The sequence below is a fragment of the Diabrotica undecimpunctata genome, chromosome 7 (assembly GCF_040954645.1).
Source record: "Diabrotica undecimpunctata isolate CICGRU chromosome 7, icDiaUnde3, whole genome shotgun sequence".
In the NCBI taxonomy this organism is placed as follows: domain Eukaryota; kingdom Metazoa; phylum Arthropoda; class Insecta; order Coleoptera; family Chrysomelidae; genus Diabrotica; species Diabrotica undecimpunctata.
Genome location: NC_092809.1, coordinates 27,880,881 through 27,900,157, shown reverse-complemented (window position 1 = coordinate 27,900,157; position 19,277 = coordinate 27,880,881). Strand labels below are relative to the sequence as shown.

The 19,277-nt window shown below is 31.5% G+C and overlaps 1 protein-coding gene across 2 annotated transcripts in view; it reads right to left on the bottom strand.

The window, feature by feature from the left end:
* Positions 1 to 747: 747 nt before the first annotated feature.
* The window catches only part of LOC140445116 (uncharacterized), a 70,664-nt gene continuing 52,134 nt past the window's right edge, over positions 748 to 19,277 (bottom strand). For both annotated transcript variants that reach the window (XM_072536945.1, XM_072536946.1), the window contains exons 2-3: positions 9,462 to 9,609; positions 748 to 3,954 (exon numbers count right to left, since the gene is read on the bottom strand). In XM_072536945.1, the coding sequence (XP_072393046.1) occupies positions 3,801 to 3,954; positions 9,462 to 9,609 (302 nt within the window). In that variant the 3' untranslated portion in view covers positions 748 to 3,800. The remainder of the gene's footprint in view (positions 3,955 to 9,461; positions 9,610 to 19,277) is intronic.

The following is a 19,277-nucleotide window of genomic DNA, read 5'->3' as shown; positions in this document are numbered from 1 at the left end:
ATATAAACGTTAAGAAGACAAAACTTATGATAATAAGCAAGAAAAGGATAACATAATGTCAACTCTACGTCAACCAATCCCCTGTAGAAAGAGTGACGGACTACAACTACCTCGGCACCATAATAAATGAAGAATGGACCAACAACCAGGAGATTAGAGCACGCATCGGAAAAGTTAGATCCACCTTCAATCTGATGGGGACCTTCTTCAAGAGTCACAACCTCTCTCTGGATACAAAAGTAAGAATGCTGCGATGCTACGTCTTCTCTGGTGTTGAATCGTGGACCTTGAACGAAGATATGTGCAGAAAACTGGAAGCATTTGAGATGTGGCTATATCGGAGAATACTTAAGATCCCGTGGACTGACCGAGTCACAAATGAGAAGTTCCTCAGAAGAATGAATAAGAACGAAGAGGTACTGACCACCATCAAATCTCGAAAGTAACAATTCATCGGACATATTATGCGAAATGAATCCAGATATGCTCTCCGTCAAGCCATCCTGCAAGGAAAAATATTTGGAAAATGAGGTCCAGGAAGAAAAAGAACATCTTGCTTAAAGAACCTCAGAATCTGGTTCGATACAACATCTGTGCAGCTTTTTCGCGCTGCTGCAGATAAGATAAAGATTGCCATGATGATCGCCAACATTCGTAACGGATAGGCACATCAAGAAGAAGAAGATGTCTTGAGAAAAACTTATTTCCCAGGTTTAAAGAGGGGCCAAATTAGGTGCATAATTAAGAGTCATACAGTGTCCTTAATTTTATTATTCAGTCTTGATCATTTAGACATTTTAAAAACATAGTATGTACATAAATCTCCTATATACAATAAATTTTATACAAATATATCTGAAAAGTGATATAGACGTAACACAATACATGCATTAAAATATTTTTATATTACAAAAAAAACTATTGTATATATTGTATATACTTATAAACAAATTAACAATAAAATACTTTAATTTTGTTGAAAAATGGAAAGACGTTGATACTAAACCTGATATTCGTACTGAGTATACCAGTACTCTTATGTGTGTTAAATGTTACTTGTTTAACAGATTTTTATATAAATTTAAATTTGATATAGTTACTACAAGCTCTTTTACAACAAATTGATGATATAGTAATTTTTTCTCACATTTCTTTTTACTAATACCATCAGATTTAATTAAGTTTTGTCTCTATATGTAAATGTACATTTGTTCTCTATATTTTATTTTGATATATTAACTAAATAAATAAACATAAAACATTCCAGTGGTAATGAATTAATTCAATATGGGAAACTAAAATACTGGTACACAACAGCTATATTTGACCAACACTCCTCAATTATAAAGACATTATATAGAAACTTTAAATAGACATAAACATAATCAAACAAGTAAACTAAAAATGTAATCTATAAAATCCGAGATAATTGTCACACGATTTACAACAAAGTACCACAATTGTAGCGAGTGACTCATGTTTTACTGGTTGTTTATAGGCCAGTAAAAGTGGACGTTTATCCTTAAAAAAAAATTATTTTTGTTCCGACAAAAGGAGAAAATATAATTATTATTTAATAAACAAATTAGTGGATTACTGCAGAATCTATTTAATCTCTTAAAAATCGTCAAAAAATTTCTTCTTCTGGCTATACAAAGAATATGCATTCAGATAGAAGATATATCATGTTATATGAAATAAATTTCGACTGGTCTATTTTTAAACTGTTCAAATTTTTTGGCAAAGATTTGGGTTCTAGGAAAAATGAAACGTTGTCAGCGTGTATGATTCAGCTTGAAGTTATCTGCAATGTTGTAGATTATAATTCTTTCTCTAACAGTAGATAATGTCTGAGATCAACAATTTCGTAGGCGATGTAACTGGCAACAACGCAATTGTTCGGGTAGTTCTTTTATTGTATGCTATCTGTAAGTTAGTTTCATACGCGCACTGACAGGGTTTTCATAAAGCAGAGAAAAGAATTGTTTTTAGTATATTAGTGGAAGGCGCTTTTACTTTTACTTGTTGTGAATTGTGATTAATTTAATTTAATTCAATTTGGTGACAAATAATAAATATAACTGACAATGTAGTTACAATATGTAGTATTTTGATAAAAGTTTCATAAGCTTTTGTTTACAGAGTAATTAAAACAGATGATTTAACAGACGACAATAATATTTTGAAGGTTACGACAAAAGGAAGGAAACAAATAAAATTGGATGATAAAACCAAACAAGCTATTCGTGCAGTACATAAATTTTAATTCAAAAACAAATTACCAACTATAGAAAAAAATTGCTTCTTCGCTTCAATGTAATGAAAATATTCCAAAAATATCAAGAAGTGTTTTGTTACGTACTTTACGTGAAATGAACTTTGGGTATTTAAAGAGAAAGAGGAATAGTATACTTATTGAAAAAGAAGAAATCATTTTATGACAGAAAATATCTGAAATAAGTAGCAGAATTTAGAAGAGATGAAACAAAACATATTATACAGATGAACATGGTTAAATCAAGGACATACTGTGACAAAAATTTGGCAGGATTTAATTGTGAAAAACAAACGACAAGCTTTCCTAGATGGTTTGTCGACAGGTTTAAAAGCCCCATCTGTAAAGGGAAAATGCCTTATTATTAGCCATATTGGTAGCGATTCAGGATTTATTGAAGTAGGTTTAAATACATTTGTTTCTAAAAAGACTGAAGATTACCATGAGGAAATGGATGCAGATTATTATGAAAAATGGTTTTCAGATATTCTGTTAAAAGTCGAATCAGGATCTGTTATTGTTATGGATAAAGCTTCATATCACTGCCGGCGTGTAGAACAGTTACCAACCACTAAATAGAGAAAAAGCGAGATTGCGGATTGGCTTACTAAAAAAAGCTAAGTTACTAAACTTAGCACGGTGTCCTAAAGATAAATATATGAAATATGTAGTAGATGAAATTTAAATTAAATGATAAATAATCTGTAAAAAATCTGCTTAATAGTGCCGTTAGAAATGTGACCTCACAGCCGTGGATAAAATGTATGGAGCAAATAATGAAAGAAGAGCAGAATTTGTGGGACCTTGATAACTTAATTGAAAGTACTATGGAACCAGTTGTTGTGGATCTAGGCGAAGATACTACTGATGTATCTGAAGATGACATAGATGACTTTTACTAGACTAGACTGACTAAATTAGATTATAATATAATATAAGTACCCTGTTTCTAATCCTAAGTCATTAAACCTCATTTGACAATAGGAATTAAATTGAATCCTTGAATCAATCATAAGTTTGTTAATTTAAAACGGATGAAGGGTTTTCCCCAAAAAAATATATTTAACAAGAATTAGTTTTCTTCATTTAAGGCATCTATAAAATAAGAATAATTTTTATAAAAATCAATCCTTTCTAAAATCCTGATTATTTTTTAAATATTACCCGCACGCCTATGACCCGTCGATTTTCGTTCCTCTCAGACCCGCAAAGCTCAACATTGAAAATATGACTAACTCGCTATAATTGTGGTACTATAGTATAGAAAAGAAAGCTGTGTTCAGATCGGATGAGATTATAACAAAATGCTATCTTCCATTGACTAGAGTACAAGGGTCCTTTTTATATGTAGATATTCAGCCATTTACGAACAAAATTATACTAATACTTTTCATTAAAAAATAGTGTTTTAACCAAAATTATACTTTACACATTAAAATTTCTTTTAACAAGAACAAAAACAGATTCCAATAACATTTTGTAAACATAATAAATTTGGGAATACTGCAATAAAAACAATAGTATTTTATATCACATTTGATGATTGGGAAGACTCCCCTTGTTCCATTTTGTCCAATATAGAATTTTCGTCTTCTCGAACAGGAGGACCAATTATTGGGATTGGAAGCTTAAGTTTGAGGAGCCTTTTCTTTGGTTTCGACTGTAACTTCTTTAGTTTTCTAAAAAAAAAACGAATAAAATAATCTTAATATGTAACTAAAACAAGTTAATCTATCAATTAAAATAATCTAACGTTTAGAAAATAATGTGACTTAAAGATATTGTTACGTAAAAATATGAGTCATATTTAAAAAACCTGTAAACATGTTTTTATTCACATGTTTATGTTTTAGATTTTACGAGAGGCTTCTATCTGCCTGAACCGGTCGAGACGATAACCCGGATTTACCTTCTGGACGAGCCGATACCAGTTTACCGCTAGTCGAGAGGGCTGTCGATGATTCTAGCTTAACGGTACTGGCATATAAAACAGGAGTTTTCATGGAAGGGAACAGTTAGTTAGTTTTGACGATTCGCGGTCGCGATTTAATTGTACCGTTCGGATACATAAATTATGTAATTATTAATCAAATAAATTGTTGATATAAATTATCGTGCTTTTCAATAAATTAAAATAAGAACCTTTTAATAAAGACATTATAAATTAAAGAATTCACAACAAAATATAAATAATTATAAATAAATAAAAGACTTTACAATATATTAAGTGATAGAAATCCGAACACTCAATATAAATTATTTTATGTTAATACAATTTGGTAATGTAGCATTTCAATTTCCTTAATTTTCAAACTTTTAACAAAACTGTATTTTTACGTTAACCCTCTGTCTAAAAAATTCATTTTTTATCGCTCTGAAGACGTCAAGTATGTATACTTGAAATGTTCCCCTTTTCATAATAAATTAGCTTTGACAATAATCAAGATAAAGTATTAAGATTTTCCCATGTGAACGAAAATCACCAATTTTACCATATAACAGGTTACAGCCTCAGATCTTTTTATTTATCATTTTTTATGTCAGGATACTTGGAAGTATTAATTGAATTAATTTAGGTTTTACATATTTTTTATTTATTTAAAGGCTGCAACCTATTTTTAGCTATTAGTTTATAAACGATATTTGTCCGTGTATATATTTTTATTTTTTGGAATTTTAATGAATACATTGTTCATGATGACAATATATGTGTCATTATCTAAGGCTATCCTGATCTTGTTTACAGCTGACCTAAAGAGTTCATTAGAAGTACAGCCAAACCACTCTCTCAAATTACGCAGCCATGACATTCTTCTACGGCCTGGATTCCGTTTTCCTTCTATTTTTCCTTGCATTTTATTTTGAAGTAATGCGTATTTATGTCCTCTTATCAGCTGACCCAGATATTCGAGTTTTCTTCGTTTGATCGTTGACAAAATTTCTGGGTCTTTTCCTATCCTTCGCATTACTTCAAAATTTGTAACTCTTTCAACCCAACTTATCTTCAGCATTCGACGGTAGCACCACATCTCGAAACTTTCAATATTTTTATATTGTTCTGCTTGAGAGTCCAGGCCTCTACACCGTATAATAGCGTGTTAAATACGTAGCCCCTTAGCATTCTTAATCGGAGAGGGATGCTTATATCTCTGTTGCAGAAGAATTTCCTCATCTTTATGAAAGTGGCCCTGGCAATTTCGATACGTCTTTTTATTTCATTGTTTTGGTCTCCAGTTTCGTTTATTGAAGTACCCAAGTAATTGTAACTTGATACTTTTTCAATTTGAATGCCGTTTATACTAATATTTGCTGGTTGTGTCATGTTCTTACTGAAGACCATATACTTAGTTTTTTTGATATTGATACTTATGCCATAATTGTTGCAGGCAATATTTATATTTGTAAGTAATCGTTGTAGTTCTTCTACTGTTCTTGCAACTAGTACAGTGTCGTCTGCGTATCGAATATTATTTACAACCTCTCCATTGATTACGATTCCTTCGTTTGCTTGCAAAAGGGTTTCCTGGCAGATGCTTTGACTATAAACATTAAATAGCAGCGGTGACAAAATGCATCCCTGTCGTACTCCTCTACGTATTTATATTGCTTGTGATATATCATTTTCTATTTTGATGTTAACTTTCTGATTCCAATACAGATTGAGGATTATTCGCAGATCTTTATAATCTATGCCCTTTCTTTCAAGAATGTCTTTTAGCTTATCATGGCGTACTCTGTCAAACGCTTTTTCAAAATCGATAAAATATGCATGTATTTCCTGATTAACGTCTAGGCATCTTTGTGTAAGAACATTCAAACCGAAGAGAGCTTCTCGAGTACCTAATCCCTTTCTGAACCCCATCTGTGTATCACTAATATCTGAATCCAACTTTTGATAAACTCGGTTGTGGATGACTTTTAGAAATATCTTTCTTTTTTTAAAACTTTAGTACTATTTTATTTAGATAATTTTATCTTAATGACAATATAACTTTTTTGCATTATTTTATTGACGGTATAACTTTTCTTCAGCTTATAGATAAATATGTCGATTTTTATAATTTTCTTTGATAATTCGTTGATACGTTTTCTGACGTGTTTTTCTGATGTCTTCAAGCGAAATGTCGATCTAATGTTTAGTTTATTTAATCCTGAGTTCATTCGTAAGTTTTAGGTTAAAACTTGTTAGCGTCCATTGTATTTTGCAGTTTAACTGTATTCAGTGTTTCTTATTTTTCCTTTGTCAAAACTGTTATCTAATTATAAAATAGACGGTTAAAATTAGGTTTAATTTCGTTACAGCGTACCACCATTCGCTGATATACATATTTCTGCCTCCTGGCTTCATCAGAGGGAACTCATAGAGTTTGTCATAAGCGAACTCATTGAGAGGTAAATTTACGGACTTTTGGCAAAGTTATGGGGAATAGTTATGGACAAGTTACTGATCTTAACAGTAATATTACATTTTAGTCAACATTTGCAGTTTTTTTTTATAGTAATTTTACCTCGTTTAATGAGGGATACAATTTCTTACTGTATTTAAATCGGCAGATCTACTAAAAAAAATTTACAGTGTAGAATATCAAGACCAGCAAATTTCCATAAACTAAACAAGTTTGATAGGGGGCGAATTGTTGGCCTAAGAGAAGCCGGACTTTCTTTTCGGGAAATCGATCACAAAGATCGAGGTACACAGGGCGCCGCCGAAAAAGAACAGAGCGCCAAGATCCTCGCTTAAGGTTGACGGCTCTAAAAACGGCTTTTCCACTACTAAGTCTATTATAACTCAATAGTTTGTCCAACATGAAAGAACAATTTTGATTATTTCTTCGTTTCGGCAAAACTGGATGCTACCTGGGTCGATTTGGTGTCATTTGGTCTAAACGACCAAGCCAGTTTAGCCTTTGTGACTTTATAAATCTAACAATGTCTGCAGTTTGCATTAATTCGTCCAGCTTTGTGGTTCATTTTAATTCTCCACCAATCATAGCTGCAATTGATTGATCCAAATATCTTTCTTCGTTCGTCCGCTTTTCGCATCTACGCATAACCATTGGTCTAATCATTGTTTTGTAGATTCTTAGCTTAGACTCACGAGTTAGCAATTTACTTTTCATTAAGTCTGTGTATGTATAAGAGCACTTATTACCGTTAAGAATCCTTGCTTGTATTTCTTAACTGACGTTGTTGTTGTCATTTCATATTGGACCTAGGTACGGAAAGCTGGAGGCATATTCGTAGGTATGATTTTCTACATTTAGATTCTTATGTCGATCCGATTTTGTACAATCCATGAATTTTGTTTTAGTTTATTAATATTTAGACCAAATTTAGCGGCTTCTCGTTTCAAGTCTATAGTTTTTTTTATAAAAACCCTTTTGTTGCGGCTTATTATGAAAATATCATCCGCCAATGTGCATATTTGAGAAGCTCTTGTATTTATCTAATTTTCTAATAATGGATTTCAAAGTGAATAAGGTATCACCCTGTTTAACTCCATTTTCGATACCAAATGGCTTTGTCAGATCTCCGCTTATTCGCACTACTGTCTTGGAACCGTCCAAGGTCATTTGTCTAAGTTTGACTATCTTAGGTATACCTACATAGCATGAATAATAATTTCTTTAGCATCTTTTGCCTATCAACTCCATCGAACACCTGTTTATAATCGATATACAGGGTGCGCCAGATAAACGACCAATTAGAAATATCTCGAGAACTAAGGGTAACTGTATCATGAAAATTGGGATGAAGGGGTTTTACAGAGTGACCTAATTAATGAAAATATTTTCATCTATTTGATACTTCCGGTTATACCGGAAGTTGCTTATAACCTCGGTTTTTTACCCTGCAAATGCCTACTAAATTAAAAAATTACAGGGACACCCTGTATATTTTTATACCCGGTGTAACCGGAAGTAGCAAACAGATGAATATATTTTCATTAAATAGGTCACTCTTCAAAACCACTTCATTCCAATTTTCATGATTCAGTTAGCTTCATTTCTCGAGATATTTCTAATTGGCCGTCTATCTGCCGCAACCTGTATAGGTTGTATATTGGTAAGTTATATTCAAAGCATTTTTCATACTACTTAAACCTACTCCATCGCCTCGTAACATATGTATTTGGCCTATAGTTGGTCCTTTTGGCCTTAAACCATATTTGCTATTCTCCTGTTATTTCCTCTGAAAACGACTTAAGTCGATGAAGAAATGTCGTAACAATGGAAAAGCGCTTTTATTTGTCCTATCTATAAAAAAGGCGATAAAAGTAGTGCGAAAACAATACTAGGACTATAAGAAGTAGTCGATAAAATACTTGTAAAAATTATAAGGAAAAGATTAATGAAACATGATAACAAACAGGTCTATTTTCAATAGCAAGGAACAGTGCATAGCGTACGCGGACGATTTGGTGATACTAGCGAGAACGAAAAAACATATAGAAAAAGTTTTCCGGAAATTTGAGAAGAAGGGAACAGTTACGGTATAATAATAAACCAAACAAATACGCAGTATATGGAAATAAGAGGATATATAGCAAATGAAAGCAAATATATCAAAATGAAAGGAGCAGAGGCTGTCTATAATTTGACTAAGAAGTGTCAGAATTTGAATACTTAGGAATACCTACAACGAACACAGGTAAAGAAGGAAAAGGGATAGACAAGAGATAAAAGAAGGGAACCAGAGCGAAAGGGTCACTAAATTCAATCCTGAAAGCAAAAAATGTGCCAAGAACTCTGACTAGACAGTAATCAGACCCACAGTGATGTATGCTAGGGAAAAGTGGATTATGAACCATCAGGAAGAAAAGAAAGTAGAGAACTGGGAAAGAAACGTGCTCGGAAAAATCTTCGCAAGAAAACAGACGGTCGCATTCTACGAATGCCAGAGAACCAAAATGTTAAAGCTAAACTGGATGGAGAAATGGGGAACAAAAGAAGAGGACATATAAAAAGAATAGGCGCGAGAGATTGGAGAGAAAACGCAAGGGACCGAAAAATGGAGGAAAATAACCAAGTTTTTGGAAGCCATGGGATTACAAGGCCTGTACCCACCGCTGTTATATCATTTATCAAGAACTTACTAATGGACTTAATCATTGCATTATAGAGTTTACTATACCTATTCAAAAAAAAAGTTTCAAAAATTAAAATATTTAAATAGGATTACTTACTCCTGCCTACAATCAATGAAAATTGCTAAAATAAAAAATAATGCAATTACAAAAATGGCTGATATCACAAAAATAATCACTGTAGTTATATCATTTGAGTTGGAGTTGGTAATGTTTGGAATATCTGAAGATTTTGTAGTCAATTCCCCTGAAACAATAAGAAACATAGTGTAAAATAAATTGAACAAATATTTCTTAAATTTTACGTATATATAATTTATTCTTTATCCTTTAAGTTATTATCAACATAAATTCAAATATACATTTAAGTGCTCGTATCGTTAGAAACTCTGGCGTGGGCAATTTTTTCCCAATAGTAAAGGAGACGAGTTACTATTAAAAAATTTAATGGATGAAATAAGTAGATCATAGTTCTATTTTTTAATTATTATTATTTTTACTACTAATACTTCTTATATACTAATGACAAAACTATAAGTAAGGTAATTATAAGTAAGGTAAAACTACCTTACCATTATTAACAGCCTATACAAATTCGTGATGTAAATCCGGCATATTCAAAAAATTTAAATTATTTTGTAAATACGTTTAAGTTGGTTAAACTTAATACCACGGCACATGTGTATCCTAATAGCAAGAAATTTATTAGGCCATTTTTTTATGTATAAATAGTGGGGTGACATGTTCTAGCTTTTGTTTTAGTCAATTCGATTTAATCAAGCGACACAATCAGTTCGAGAGCGGTCGTCAATCCTAATGTTTGAGGTAAGCATTGTAGTCTAGGCGGGATCTGTTTTGGATTGGACATTTTCCATAGGAAGCTACTTTTTTGCTGGAATCACTTCAGGATGTGCCCAATATCGATAATCATGATAAGCGCCAGTCGCAAACCCTGTGCTCAATTTTTTATTTAACAAAATCTGAAAAAAATTGAAAATTTCTCATTTTTTTGCTCCTATTTTCGTTTATAATTCGGAAAATATTGATCCTAGAGAAAAAATTATAAGAAGTTAAAAGTTTCGTTATTAAATTTTACACAATATTTTGTTAGCTAGAAATTGAAAATTTAATGTTATTGTTGAAAAAATAGCAATAATTGGAAAAAAAGTACAAAAAAATGAAGTTAATCCTTTAAATGTTTTCGACTTTCTAAACTTGACCTACAAGCTCCATATTCCGCCTAGAAAAACCTTTTAATATGTTTAAAACGTACGCTAAATTTTGTTAAGATCGGTCGGATAGGTTTTGCATAATAATTTTGCAACCCAGCCTACTGAAAAAAAAATCGCAAATTTTCAAATTTATAGTAGGCCCTAAATAAGGCTCTCAAATAGATGCAAATTTTTTTACACATAAAAGAAGGCTCAAACTTTCAAACGCTTTTTGTAAAATTCAAATCGGTTCACTAGGAGAGTCTAGAAATTTTTTTAAAGTTTTAAGCATTTTTTAGGCTTATAAACAAATTGAATAACTTTACTGGTTCACTCATACACTAATAGTGGGGGACATTCACTCGAAATGTGAATAGACGAGTTCAAAATCATAGCGCGCGCTAAAAATTGCATTACCTCGGCTTCTTGTTAACCAATTTTCCTCTTTTTTTTGAGTCGATGTCTCGGACGACAAGGATTTTAAATATCATATTTTCAAATACCATTTTTAATTGCAAAATTGGGAAATTTGCAAATTGTATGTTAAAAAAGTAATTGCATTTTTTTTACATGCATTTTTTTGAGCTTGCAATTTATACATTGAAGTAAATTGTTACTTTTAGTAAACAAATATGTATTTATAAATTGATAATAAATAATTTAAATTGTTAAAACAAAGGAGAACGAAAAAAATTTTTTTTGACTCAATCTTCAATAATTTTTTTTAAATTATTTTTCTTTTTTTGGAAGGACAAGAATCTTCAGGTCTGACCTTGACCTTCAATATCTCGGCAACCAGTAAGCCGAATGTATCGTTTTTTTTTAAAGAAACGTCTTTTAATGTTTTTTAAGTGTATAAATTTTTAAATTGATATGTTTAAAGCTCGTAAAGTTATTCAATTTGTTTATAAGCCTAAAAAATGTTTAAAACTTTAAAAAAATTTCTAGGCTCTCCTAGTGAACCGATTTGAATTTTACTAAAAGCGTTTGAAAGTTTGAGCCTTGTTTTATACGTAACAAAAATTGCAACTGTCTGAGGGCCTTATTTAGGGCCTACTATAAATTTGAAAATTTGCGATTTTTTTCCAGTAGGCTGGATTGCAAAATTATTATGCAAAACCTATCCGACCGATCTTAACAAAATTTAGCACACGTTTTAAACATATTAAAAAGTTTTTCTAGGCGGAATATGGAGCTTGTAAGTCAAGTTTAGAAAGTCGAAAACATTTAAAGGATTAACTTCATTTTTTTGTACTTTTTTTCCAATTATTGCTATTTTTTCAACAATAAACCTTAAATTTTCAATTTCTAGCTAACGAAATATTGTGTAAAATTGAATAACAAAACTTTTAACTTCTTATAATTTTTTTTCTAGGATCAATATTTTCCGAATTATAAACGAAAATAAGAGCAAAAACATGAGAAATTTTCAATTGTTTTCATATTTTGTTAAATAAAAAATTTAGCACAGGGTTTGCGACTGGCGCATATCGTGATTATCGATATTGGGCACATCCTGAAGGGATTCCAGCAAAAAAATAGCTTCCTATGGAAAATGTCCATTATGGTCTGAATTTCTACAGATCCCGCCTAGTCTATTGAGAAATTCATTGGTTACAATATTTGCTTGCAAATTATTACAGAAAATATTTTTTCACCTACATGCAGTAGTTTGTTTATTAGAAATGGTTAATAGTTGTATTTTTTATAAAACACTTTAGTTTTTGGGTCAAAACAAAGTAGGATTTACAAAAATAGATTAGGCCGGTATTAGAGCACAATTTTAGTAGCTAATCTAATTCCGGCCCAATGGGCCGTAGTAACCAATATTGGTGGTTTTTTTCAATTCAACTTTTTTTTCTTTAACATAAAAAATTAGGTATTAAAAAAAAGTAATTTATTCTTTTAAAATAATATTAACAAAAACGTACTATCAAATTCCGTCCCATCCTTTTTTTTCTATAAAAGCAAAAAAGGAAGTTTACAACTATGAAAGTCAGGTAGTTATTTCTAATGGTAGAAAATTGAAAAAAATCTCGAATTTGTTCCCAAAAAAATTTACTTTGTAACTTAAGTTAAAATACATAGTCTGACAATTAATTAATTACAAAAAAAAATTAAAATAATTTTATTTTATTCTGGGCGGTATTAGATTTTATTTTATTTCGCATGTGCTCTAATTTCGGCCTAACCCAAATTTAGCCTGACATGGTGTCTACAAAGAAAGACTCAATTATTCACATTTGCTTTTTTTTCTAGAATCATGGTCAGAACTAAAAAGCCTAACTAAGCCAATGCAAAAAAAATCACAAGACCTACTTAATCGGAACCTAAATGACATGAAAACTGGCATGTCTGCCTATAAAGCATCCAAGATGTATTGTATTCCAAAAAGTACATTAAAAGAAAAAAGAATGCAAAAGTACGTACACGAAAATATTGGAAGTTAATCAGTTTTAACTAGTGATGAGGAAAAACTAATCGTAAAATAGATATTGTTTTTGGCTGTCGCGGGTTTTCCCGTGACACGCCGTTCCTTCGTTACAAAGGAAAGGATAGAAATTGGTTCAAGAAATTATACGATTATTTCAGTCAAAATGGCATCACAGATGTGTATAAAGATCCAAGCCGAATATTCAACTGCGACGATACAGCCTTTTTCATCGCTTTACAGGATAAACAAGTTTTAGTTAAAAGAGGGTCTAAAATTGCATATAACAGAACTGCTGACGACGAAAAAGAATGTCTGACCGTATTAGCAACAATATCCGCTAATTGAGATATCCCACCACTCATGGTTTTGTTTCCCTATACAAGGCTACCAAAACATTTAGTTCCAACTATGCCAATAGGTTAGGGTATCGGATACAATGAAAGTGGATAGATGAATACAGAAACGTTTTATGGGTATGTAGCAAACTATTTGAATAAATGGTAGAACAAAAAAAATATTAAGCGACCTGTCGTATTATTTTTGGATGAACGGACCGAACTTAGGTCCGTTTGAAGAGGTTTACCCTCCGGACGATGGCACTCACGTGAGGCATGGTTATGTGTTGCCTGAAGTTAAATCTAATAAAATATTAAACATTCACTTTTAAACAACATGTACATTTTTTGGAAACTTAAACTTTTTTGTAAAGGGTTGTACCCTAATATTTTGGTGGCTCAGGCATGTTAACCTGCTTTTTAACCTGATGATGGAATTATTATTCCGAAAACGTTTGTGTTTTTTGATGTAGCCCTTTTAAGGGTTTTTTAAATATACTTACATACAAAGATTTAAACCTCTTTTTGTGATACATGGTATACAGCCAGCTGCAGGAATTTATTTTCCTTGTGGATTTTACTAAAATGTTAGTTGCCTAACTATATACTTCAAATAAACGGATTTGAAATTTGCTTGGTTAATATGTCACCTTCACAAAGACTTGATACTGATATAATCACGAAATACTGTATTTAACCTTGATTAAAATTTATTTTCTTTCTTTATATAGCATGAAGTGAATCACAAATACATCCTATTATAGTTTTATTTCTGATTATCAATGTTGAAACAGATGCAAATATTCAATAAAATCGATACAAATTTACAGATGCGCTTTTACAATTTTAATGTACCTGATTCTTACAATTTTTTTTTAAACATTTTTTGGCGAAGTTTTGAAGATTTATTCGATGGTCAGAAGTTATTATTAGCTGATGTATTCTTATGTTTGATAATTTATTAAACAGTTTATTAAATGAAGAATTTGTTAGACAACCAGTTAAGTTAACGGAAACAGTAACAGCAATCGTGACCAAACTAACAAACGAGGAAGTAGTTCAGGCACTTCAAAAAATAAAGAAAGGAAAAGCAGTTAAACAAAATGATATTCTTGGGGAAGTGTGGAGAGCATTAGGAGAGCCAGGAACAAGTTGGTTAACAGGTTTATTTTATAGAGTTAAGGAAGTTGGACAAATGCCAGACGAATGGAGAAGCAGTAGAAGTTAGTACCTGTATACAAAAACAAGGGAGATGTACAACAATGTACAAATTATAGGGCCTTAAAACTACTTATTCACACCATGAAAATATGGGAGAGAGCAATTGATAGAAGGATACGGTATGGAACCTATATATTCGATAATCAATTTGGCTTTATGCAAGGCAGATCAACAACAGATGTAAATTTCATTATAAGGCAGTTGATGGAAAAAATACATGGATGAGTGGAGTAACAACAATACTTATATATATATATATATATATATATATATATATATATATATATATATATATATACATATGTGTATACATAAAGGTACACAGTGTGTCCAATTGTCGGCATCATATGGAAAACTTTTTTGTTATTAATTTAACGAAAAAAAGTAATTGTTTATAAAAAGTTGTGCATAGTCTAACCTAAAATGCAATCATCAGATATCAAATTTTATTAATATTATAAGAGATATGTCAAAAATTATGAATTTAGCTCAAGAGTAAGTGCTTTTATATTTTTCACAATATCAAAAATTGTTATTAAGAAAAGTTGTTTGTAATTAAAAACTGCCTTTTAATATGTAATTACATCTTTCTAATTGAAAAAAAATTGCAAATTTTTCTCAAATTACCGATACCGAACATTAAAACATTATGTAAGGTTAGCTCAAACATCTTCCACTTCAAAAAGTTCAATAATATCTTTATTTAGCAATTCATCTTCGAAATTATCTTAATTTTGATCTTTCGCTAGGTTATACTCGTAGAATGTTGCTGTAGATTAGAACGGTTGCATCTTTTCAACCTTACAGCCACTTCCACTGGATGAAATAGTACCTAAACCTTCTTCTTCCATACATAAAAAGTTATGTTGCATATCTGGTTCTAATATAAAATTCATTATAGTTCTTCAGAAGAAGGAGGGAGACCAGGACCGTCCAATACTTTTCTTCTCGAACCTCAACAGGGGAAAAGAGAGAAACTGAAGAGAGGAATTGCAACTCTCTCTAAGAAGAGAGGAAACATGGAAATGTTATTAGAAAAAGAAATTAAGAAAGACAGGACATGCTTATCTGGATCGTAATATGAGGTAACAACTAGGAACTTCAGATATCGTTTTAAAATGGTGCCTTAGAATTGCAGCCTGCCATGAGGAAAAAAGTGTATAAGCCATTTATGTATAAACTGTACGAACAATTTTGTAGAGAAGAAAAAATGTGGAACTTGAAAAAGAAAGCTTTTGCATATTTATATTTAAAACAAAATTCAATCTTAGTTTCCACAGACCTCACACCTGTGTCACGTGTGACAAGGACAAGTTACAAATGAAAATTAGCCACGGCACGTCTGGTGAGAAGCACAGAAGCAAGCAGCTGAAGTTGAAAAAGAACTTTATTTAAGGAAGGCAGAGGCAGCTAAAGAAGCTAAAAGAAAGTGTAAATTATTAAAGAATGGCAGTCAAGTTACGATATGCTTTGATTTGCAAAAGATGATACTGACACATTATGTGACATATTCAAAGGCCTATTATTTGCACCAACTCTGGGCGCACATTTTAAATATTACAAGTGAAACCGCCCACATGTACATGTGGCACGAAAGACAGGCAGGTAGGGGCTGTCAAGAGGATAGTTTCTTGTTTGTTAAAATCCATTCATACTCTTCCTCTGACTGTGAAACATATCCCTGCGTTCAGTGACAACTGTGGAGGGCAAAACAAAAGTCACCTAATTGTCAAATTTTGGCTTTATATTGTTAAGAATATTTTAAGGGTAGCATTTGGCAAACTAAGCTACATTCTTAAAAACAAAAGATATCCACAGCATCTTAAGACCAAAGTATACAATCATTGTATACTTTGGACTCCCTTATGGTTCCCAAACGTGGACATTTACAAAAGCAAACATGGACAAAATCATGAAAACCCAAAGAGCAATGGAAAGACAAATGTTGCACATAAGACTAATGGATAAAAAGAGAAACGAGTGGATAAGAGAGAAAACAAAAGTGAGGGATGTTAGACAAGAAGTTGCAAAATTGAAATGGAGATTTGCCGGACACAATATAAGACAAAAAGAAGACCGATGGAACAAAATTCTTAGTCTCCAAAAGTTGGAGACCGTGGGATATAAACGAAGCAGAGGAAGGCCCTAAATGAGGTGGGCAGATGATATCAGCGACAGACAGAGAAGAATTGAAAAGGATTGGGGAGGCCTATGTCGAAAGATGGACCGAAGAAGGCTAATTAGATAGAAATAGATTGTTAAGAATACCCAAATTGAACCTGTTGATCACCACATTCTAGTCGCTGGACATTCTTACAATGAATGTGATCAAGATTTTGGAATCATAGAACTTAAAAAGAAAAAGAAACAACGTGATATATATGTACAAGAAGACTTAATAAAGCTGGCTGCCTCAGCAAGTAGAAAATTTAATGTGACCAAGTTAATGGATGCAGACTTTATTGATCTTCAATTAATAAATCAGTACTTCCGGAAAAATGTGCCAGGGATACGAGGAATGCAGATATTTTATTATGAAAAGGCAAACCCAGTCACTCTATTTTATAAGACATCAGCAGAGGGTATTATGCCTTGCCAAAAATTGCCAATGAATAAACAAGTAGGTAGAATTCCTTATCAGCTTCCCATTTTCAACCGGTAATTGAAAAATCCAAGCTTAAATAGAAAAAAGTATAAAGATCTGATGGAATTCTTGCAATTCGTCCCACCGATATACCATAAATTTTACCTAAGCCTATCTCACGAAACAAAGACTGGAAAGCCTTTAGCTACAGGTACTTTTGTAGGCAATGAAAATGATGATAATCACTTTTGTAACAACGTTTATGACACCGATGATAGCAATTAAATAGTTTTAAAGTGCCAACATCTAATATTTCTGCTTTGATACTGTCGTATAAAAAGAACATATAAAATAGTTGTTTAAATAATACCTAATAAAACCACTTTGTATTTTTGTGCATTTTCATTCTAACAAAATTAATGAGAGGTAGAGATCTGTGCGCACCATCAATTATTTTTTATATATAAAACAATAACCGAATGTTGTAATACTTTCCACTATTGGCAATAAAAACCCAAAGACCTGATTATCCTTCTTACATAGTCAGAATGATGCAATTTTAATTTTCACTCTTATAATAATATAATATAATAATCCCTCCTATAATAATTTTTCGACTTTGACTTGAGTTTTCTCAAAATGTTGATATTTTGTTACTTAGAACCCTTGACTTCTAGAGGCCTCATATATATATATATATATATATATATATATATATATATATATATATATATATATATACATATATATATATACATATATATATATATATATATATATATATATATATATATATATATATATACATATATATATATATATATAAATATATATATATATATATATATATATATATATATTTATATATATATATATATATATATATATATATATATTTATATATATATATATATATACACTTGACACATTAATAATTAAATAAGTATAATAAATAATTTTAACTTATTATCAACTGATACATCATAAGTTAGGCATGTAGTATAATAGATATATTAAATAATACCGATTAGCTATAGTTATGCACAATTGCGCACACACATTATCATAAAACGTGATAATAGATGCATGTGTTACAAACAATATTGAATTTCAGTACAGTTGTTGATAAAAAAGAAATTGGAAATAATCATTTTAGTTAAATATGTTGTTAATGGTTAAAAATTTTCAATAACCAATTAGTATATAAATCGTTATCCTCCAAAGAAAATATATAGTCATTACTAGCATTCAGATATGAGAAAGTTTATGAAATTTACAGTACACACTAAGTAGGTATGTCTCAAATAGGAGCAAATATCAAGTTATATATTTATGTTTTAATTATTTCAATGAAACATCCAGAAGGGAACGTCGGAATGTAACATTGTTTAATATTTTTTATTTATTTTTGATACTATTTAATTTTTTTAAACTAATTAATCAAGTGGATCGAGTAGCATGGTAGCAGGACAGTCGGTTCCAAGTCTGGATAAAAGAGAAGGGTTCGGAGGTGAGACCAGCAACGAGCCTGGTAAAAAAGGCTCATACAACCTATCACTAAACTTCGGACACGGGACGAAAAAAATTTAAACCGTTTTTAACAAGGAAAAGGACTAGAAGTGAGACACGTAATTAAGATTAAAACGTTGAAGGAGATATCAAGAGATCATCATCATCATTTTGGCTTTACAACCCTGTGTGGGTCCTAGCCTCCCCAAGAATTTTTCTCCAGTCGTCCCTATCCATCGCCTTCCTCCGCCAAGCACGTATTTCCATATTTCTCATGTCTTCATCGATGTTATCTAGGAATCTTGTTCTGGGTCTTCCTCTTCTTCTTTGACCAATAGGTCTTTCAAGGAGCGTTTTTCTAGCTGGGTCGGTTTGCTCCATCCGCATTACATGGCCTACCCACCTCAGACGTCCTATCTTTATGTGTTTTACGATATCTGGTTCCTGGTATATCCTATAGAGTTCGAAGTTGTATCGTCTTCTCCAGACACCGTTTTCATTTACCGCTCCATAGATGCGCCTTAGTATTTTTCTTTAGAAACATCCTAACATGCTTTCATTGCTTTTTGTTAAAGTCCAGGTTTCTGAATCATATGTTAGGACTGGGCGTATTATTGTTTT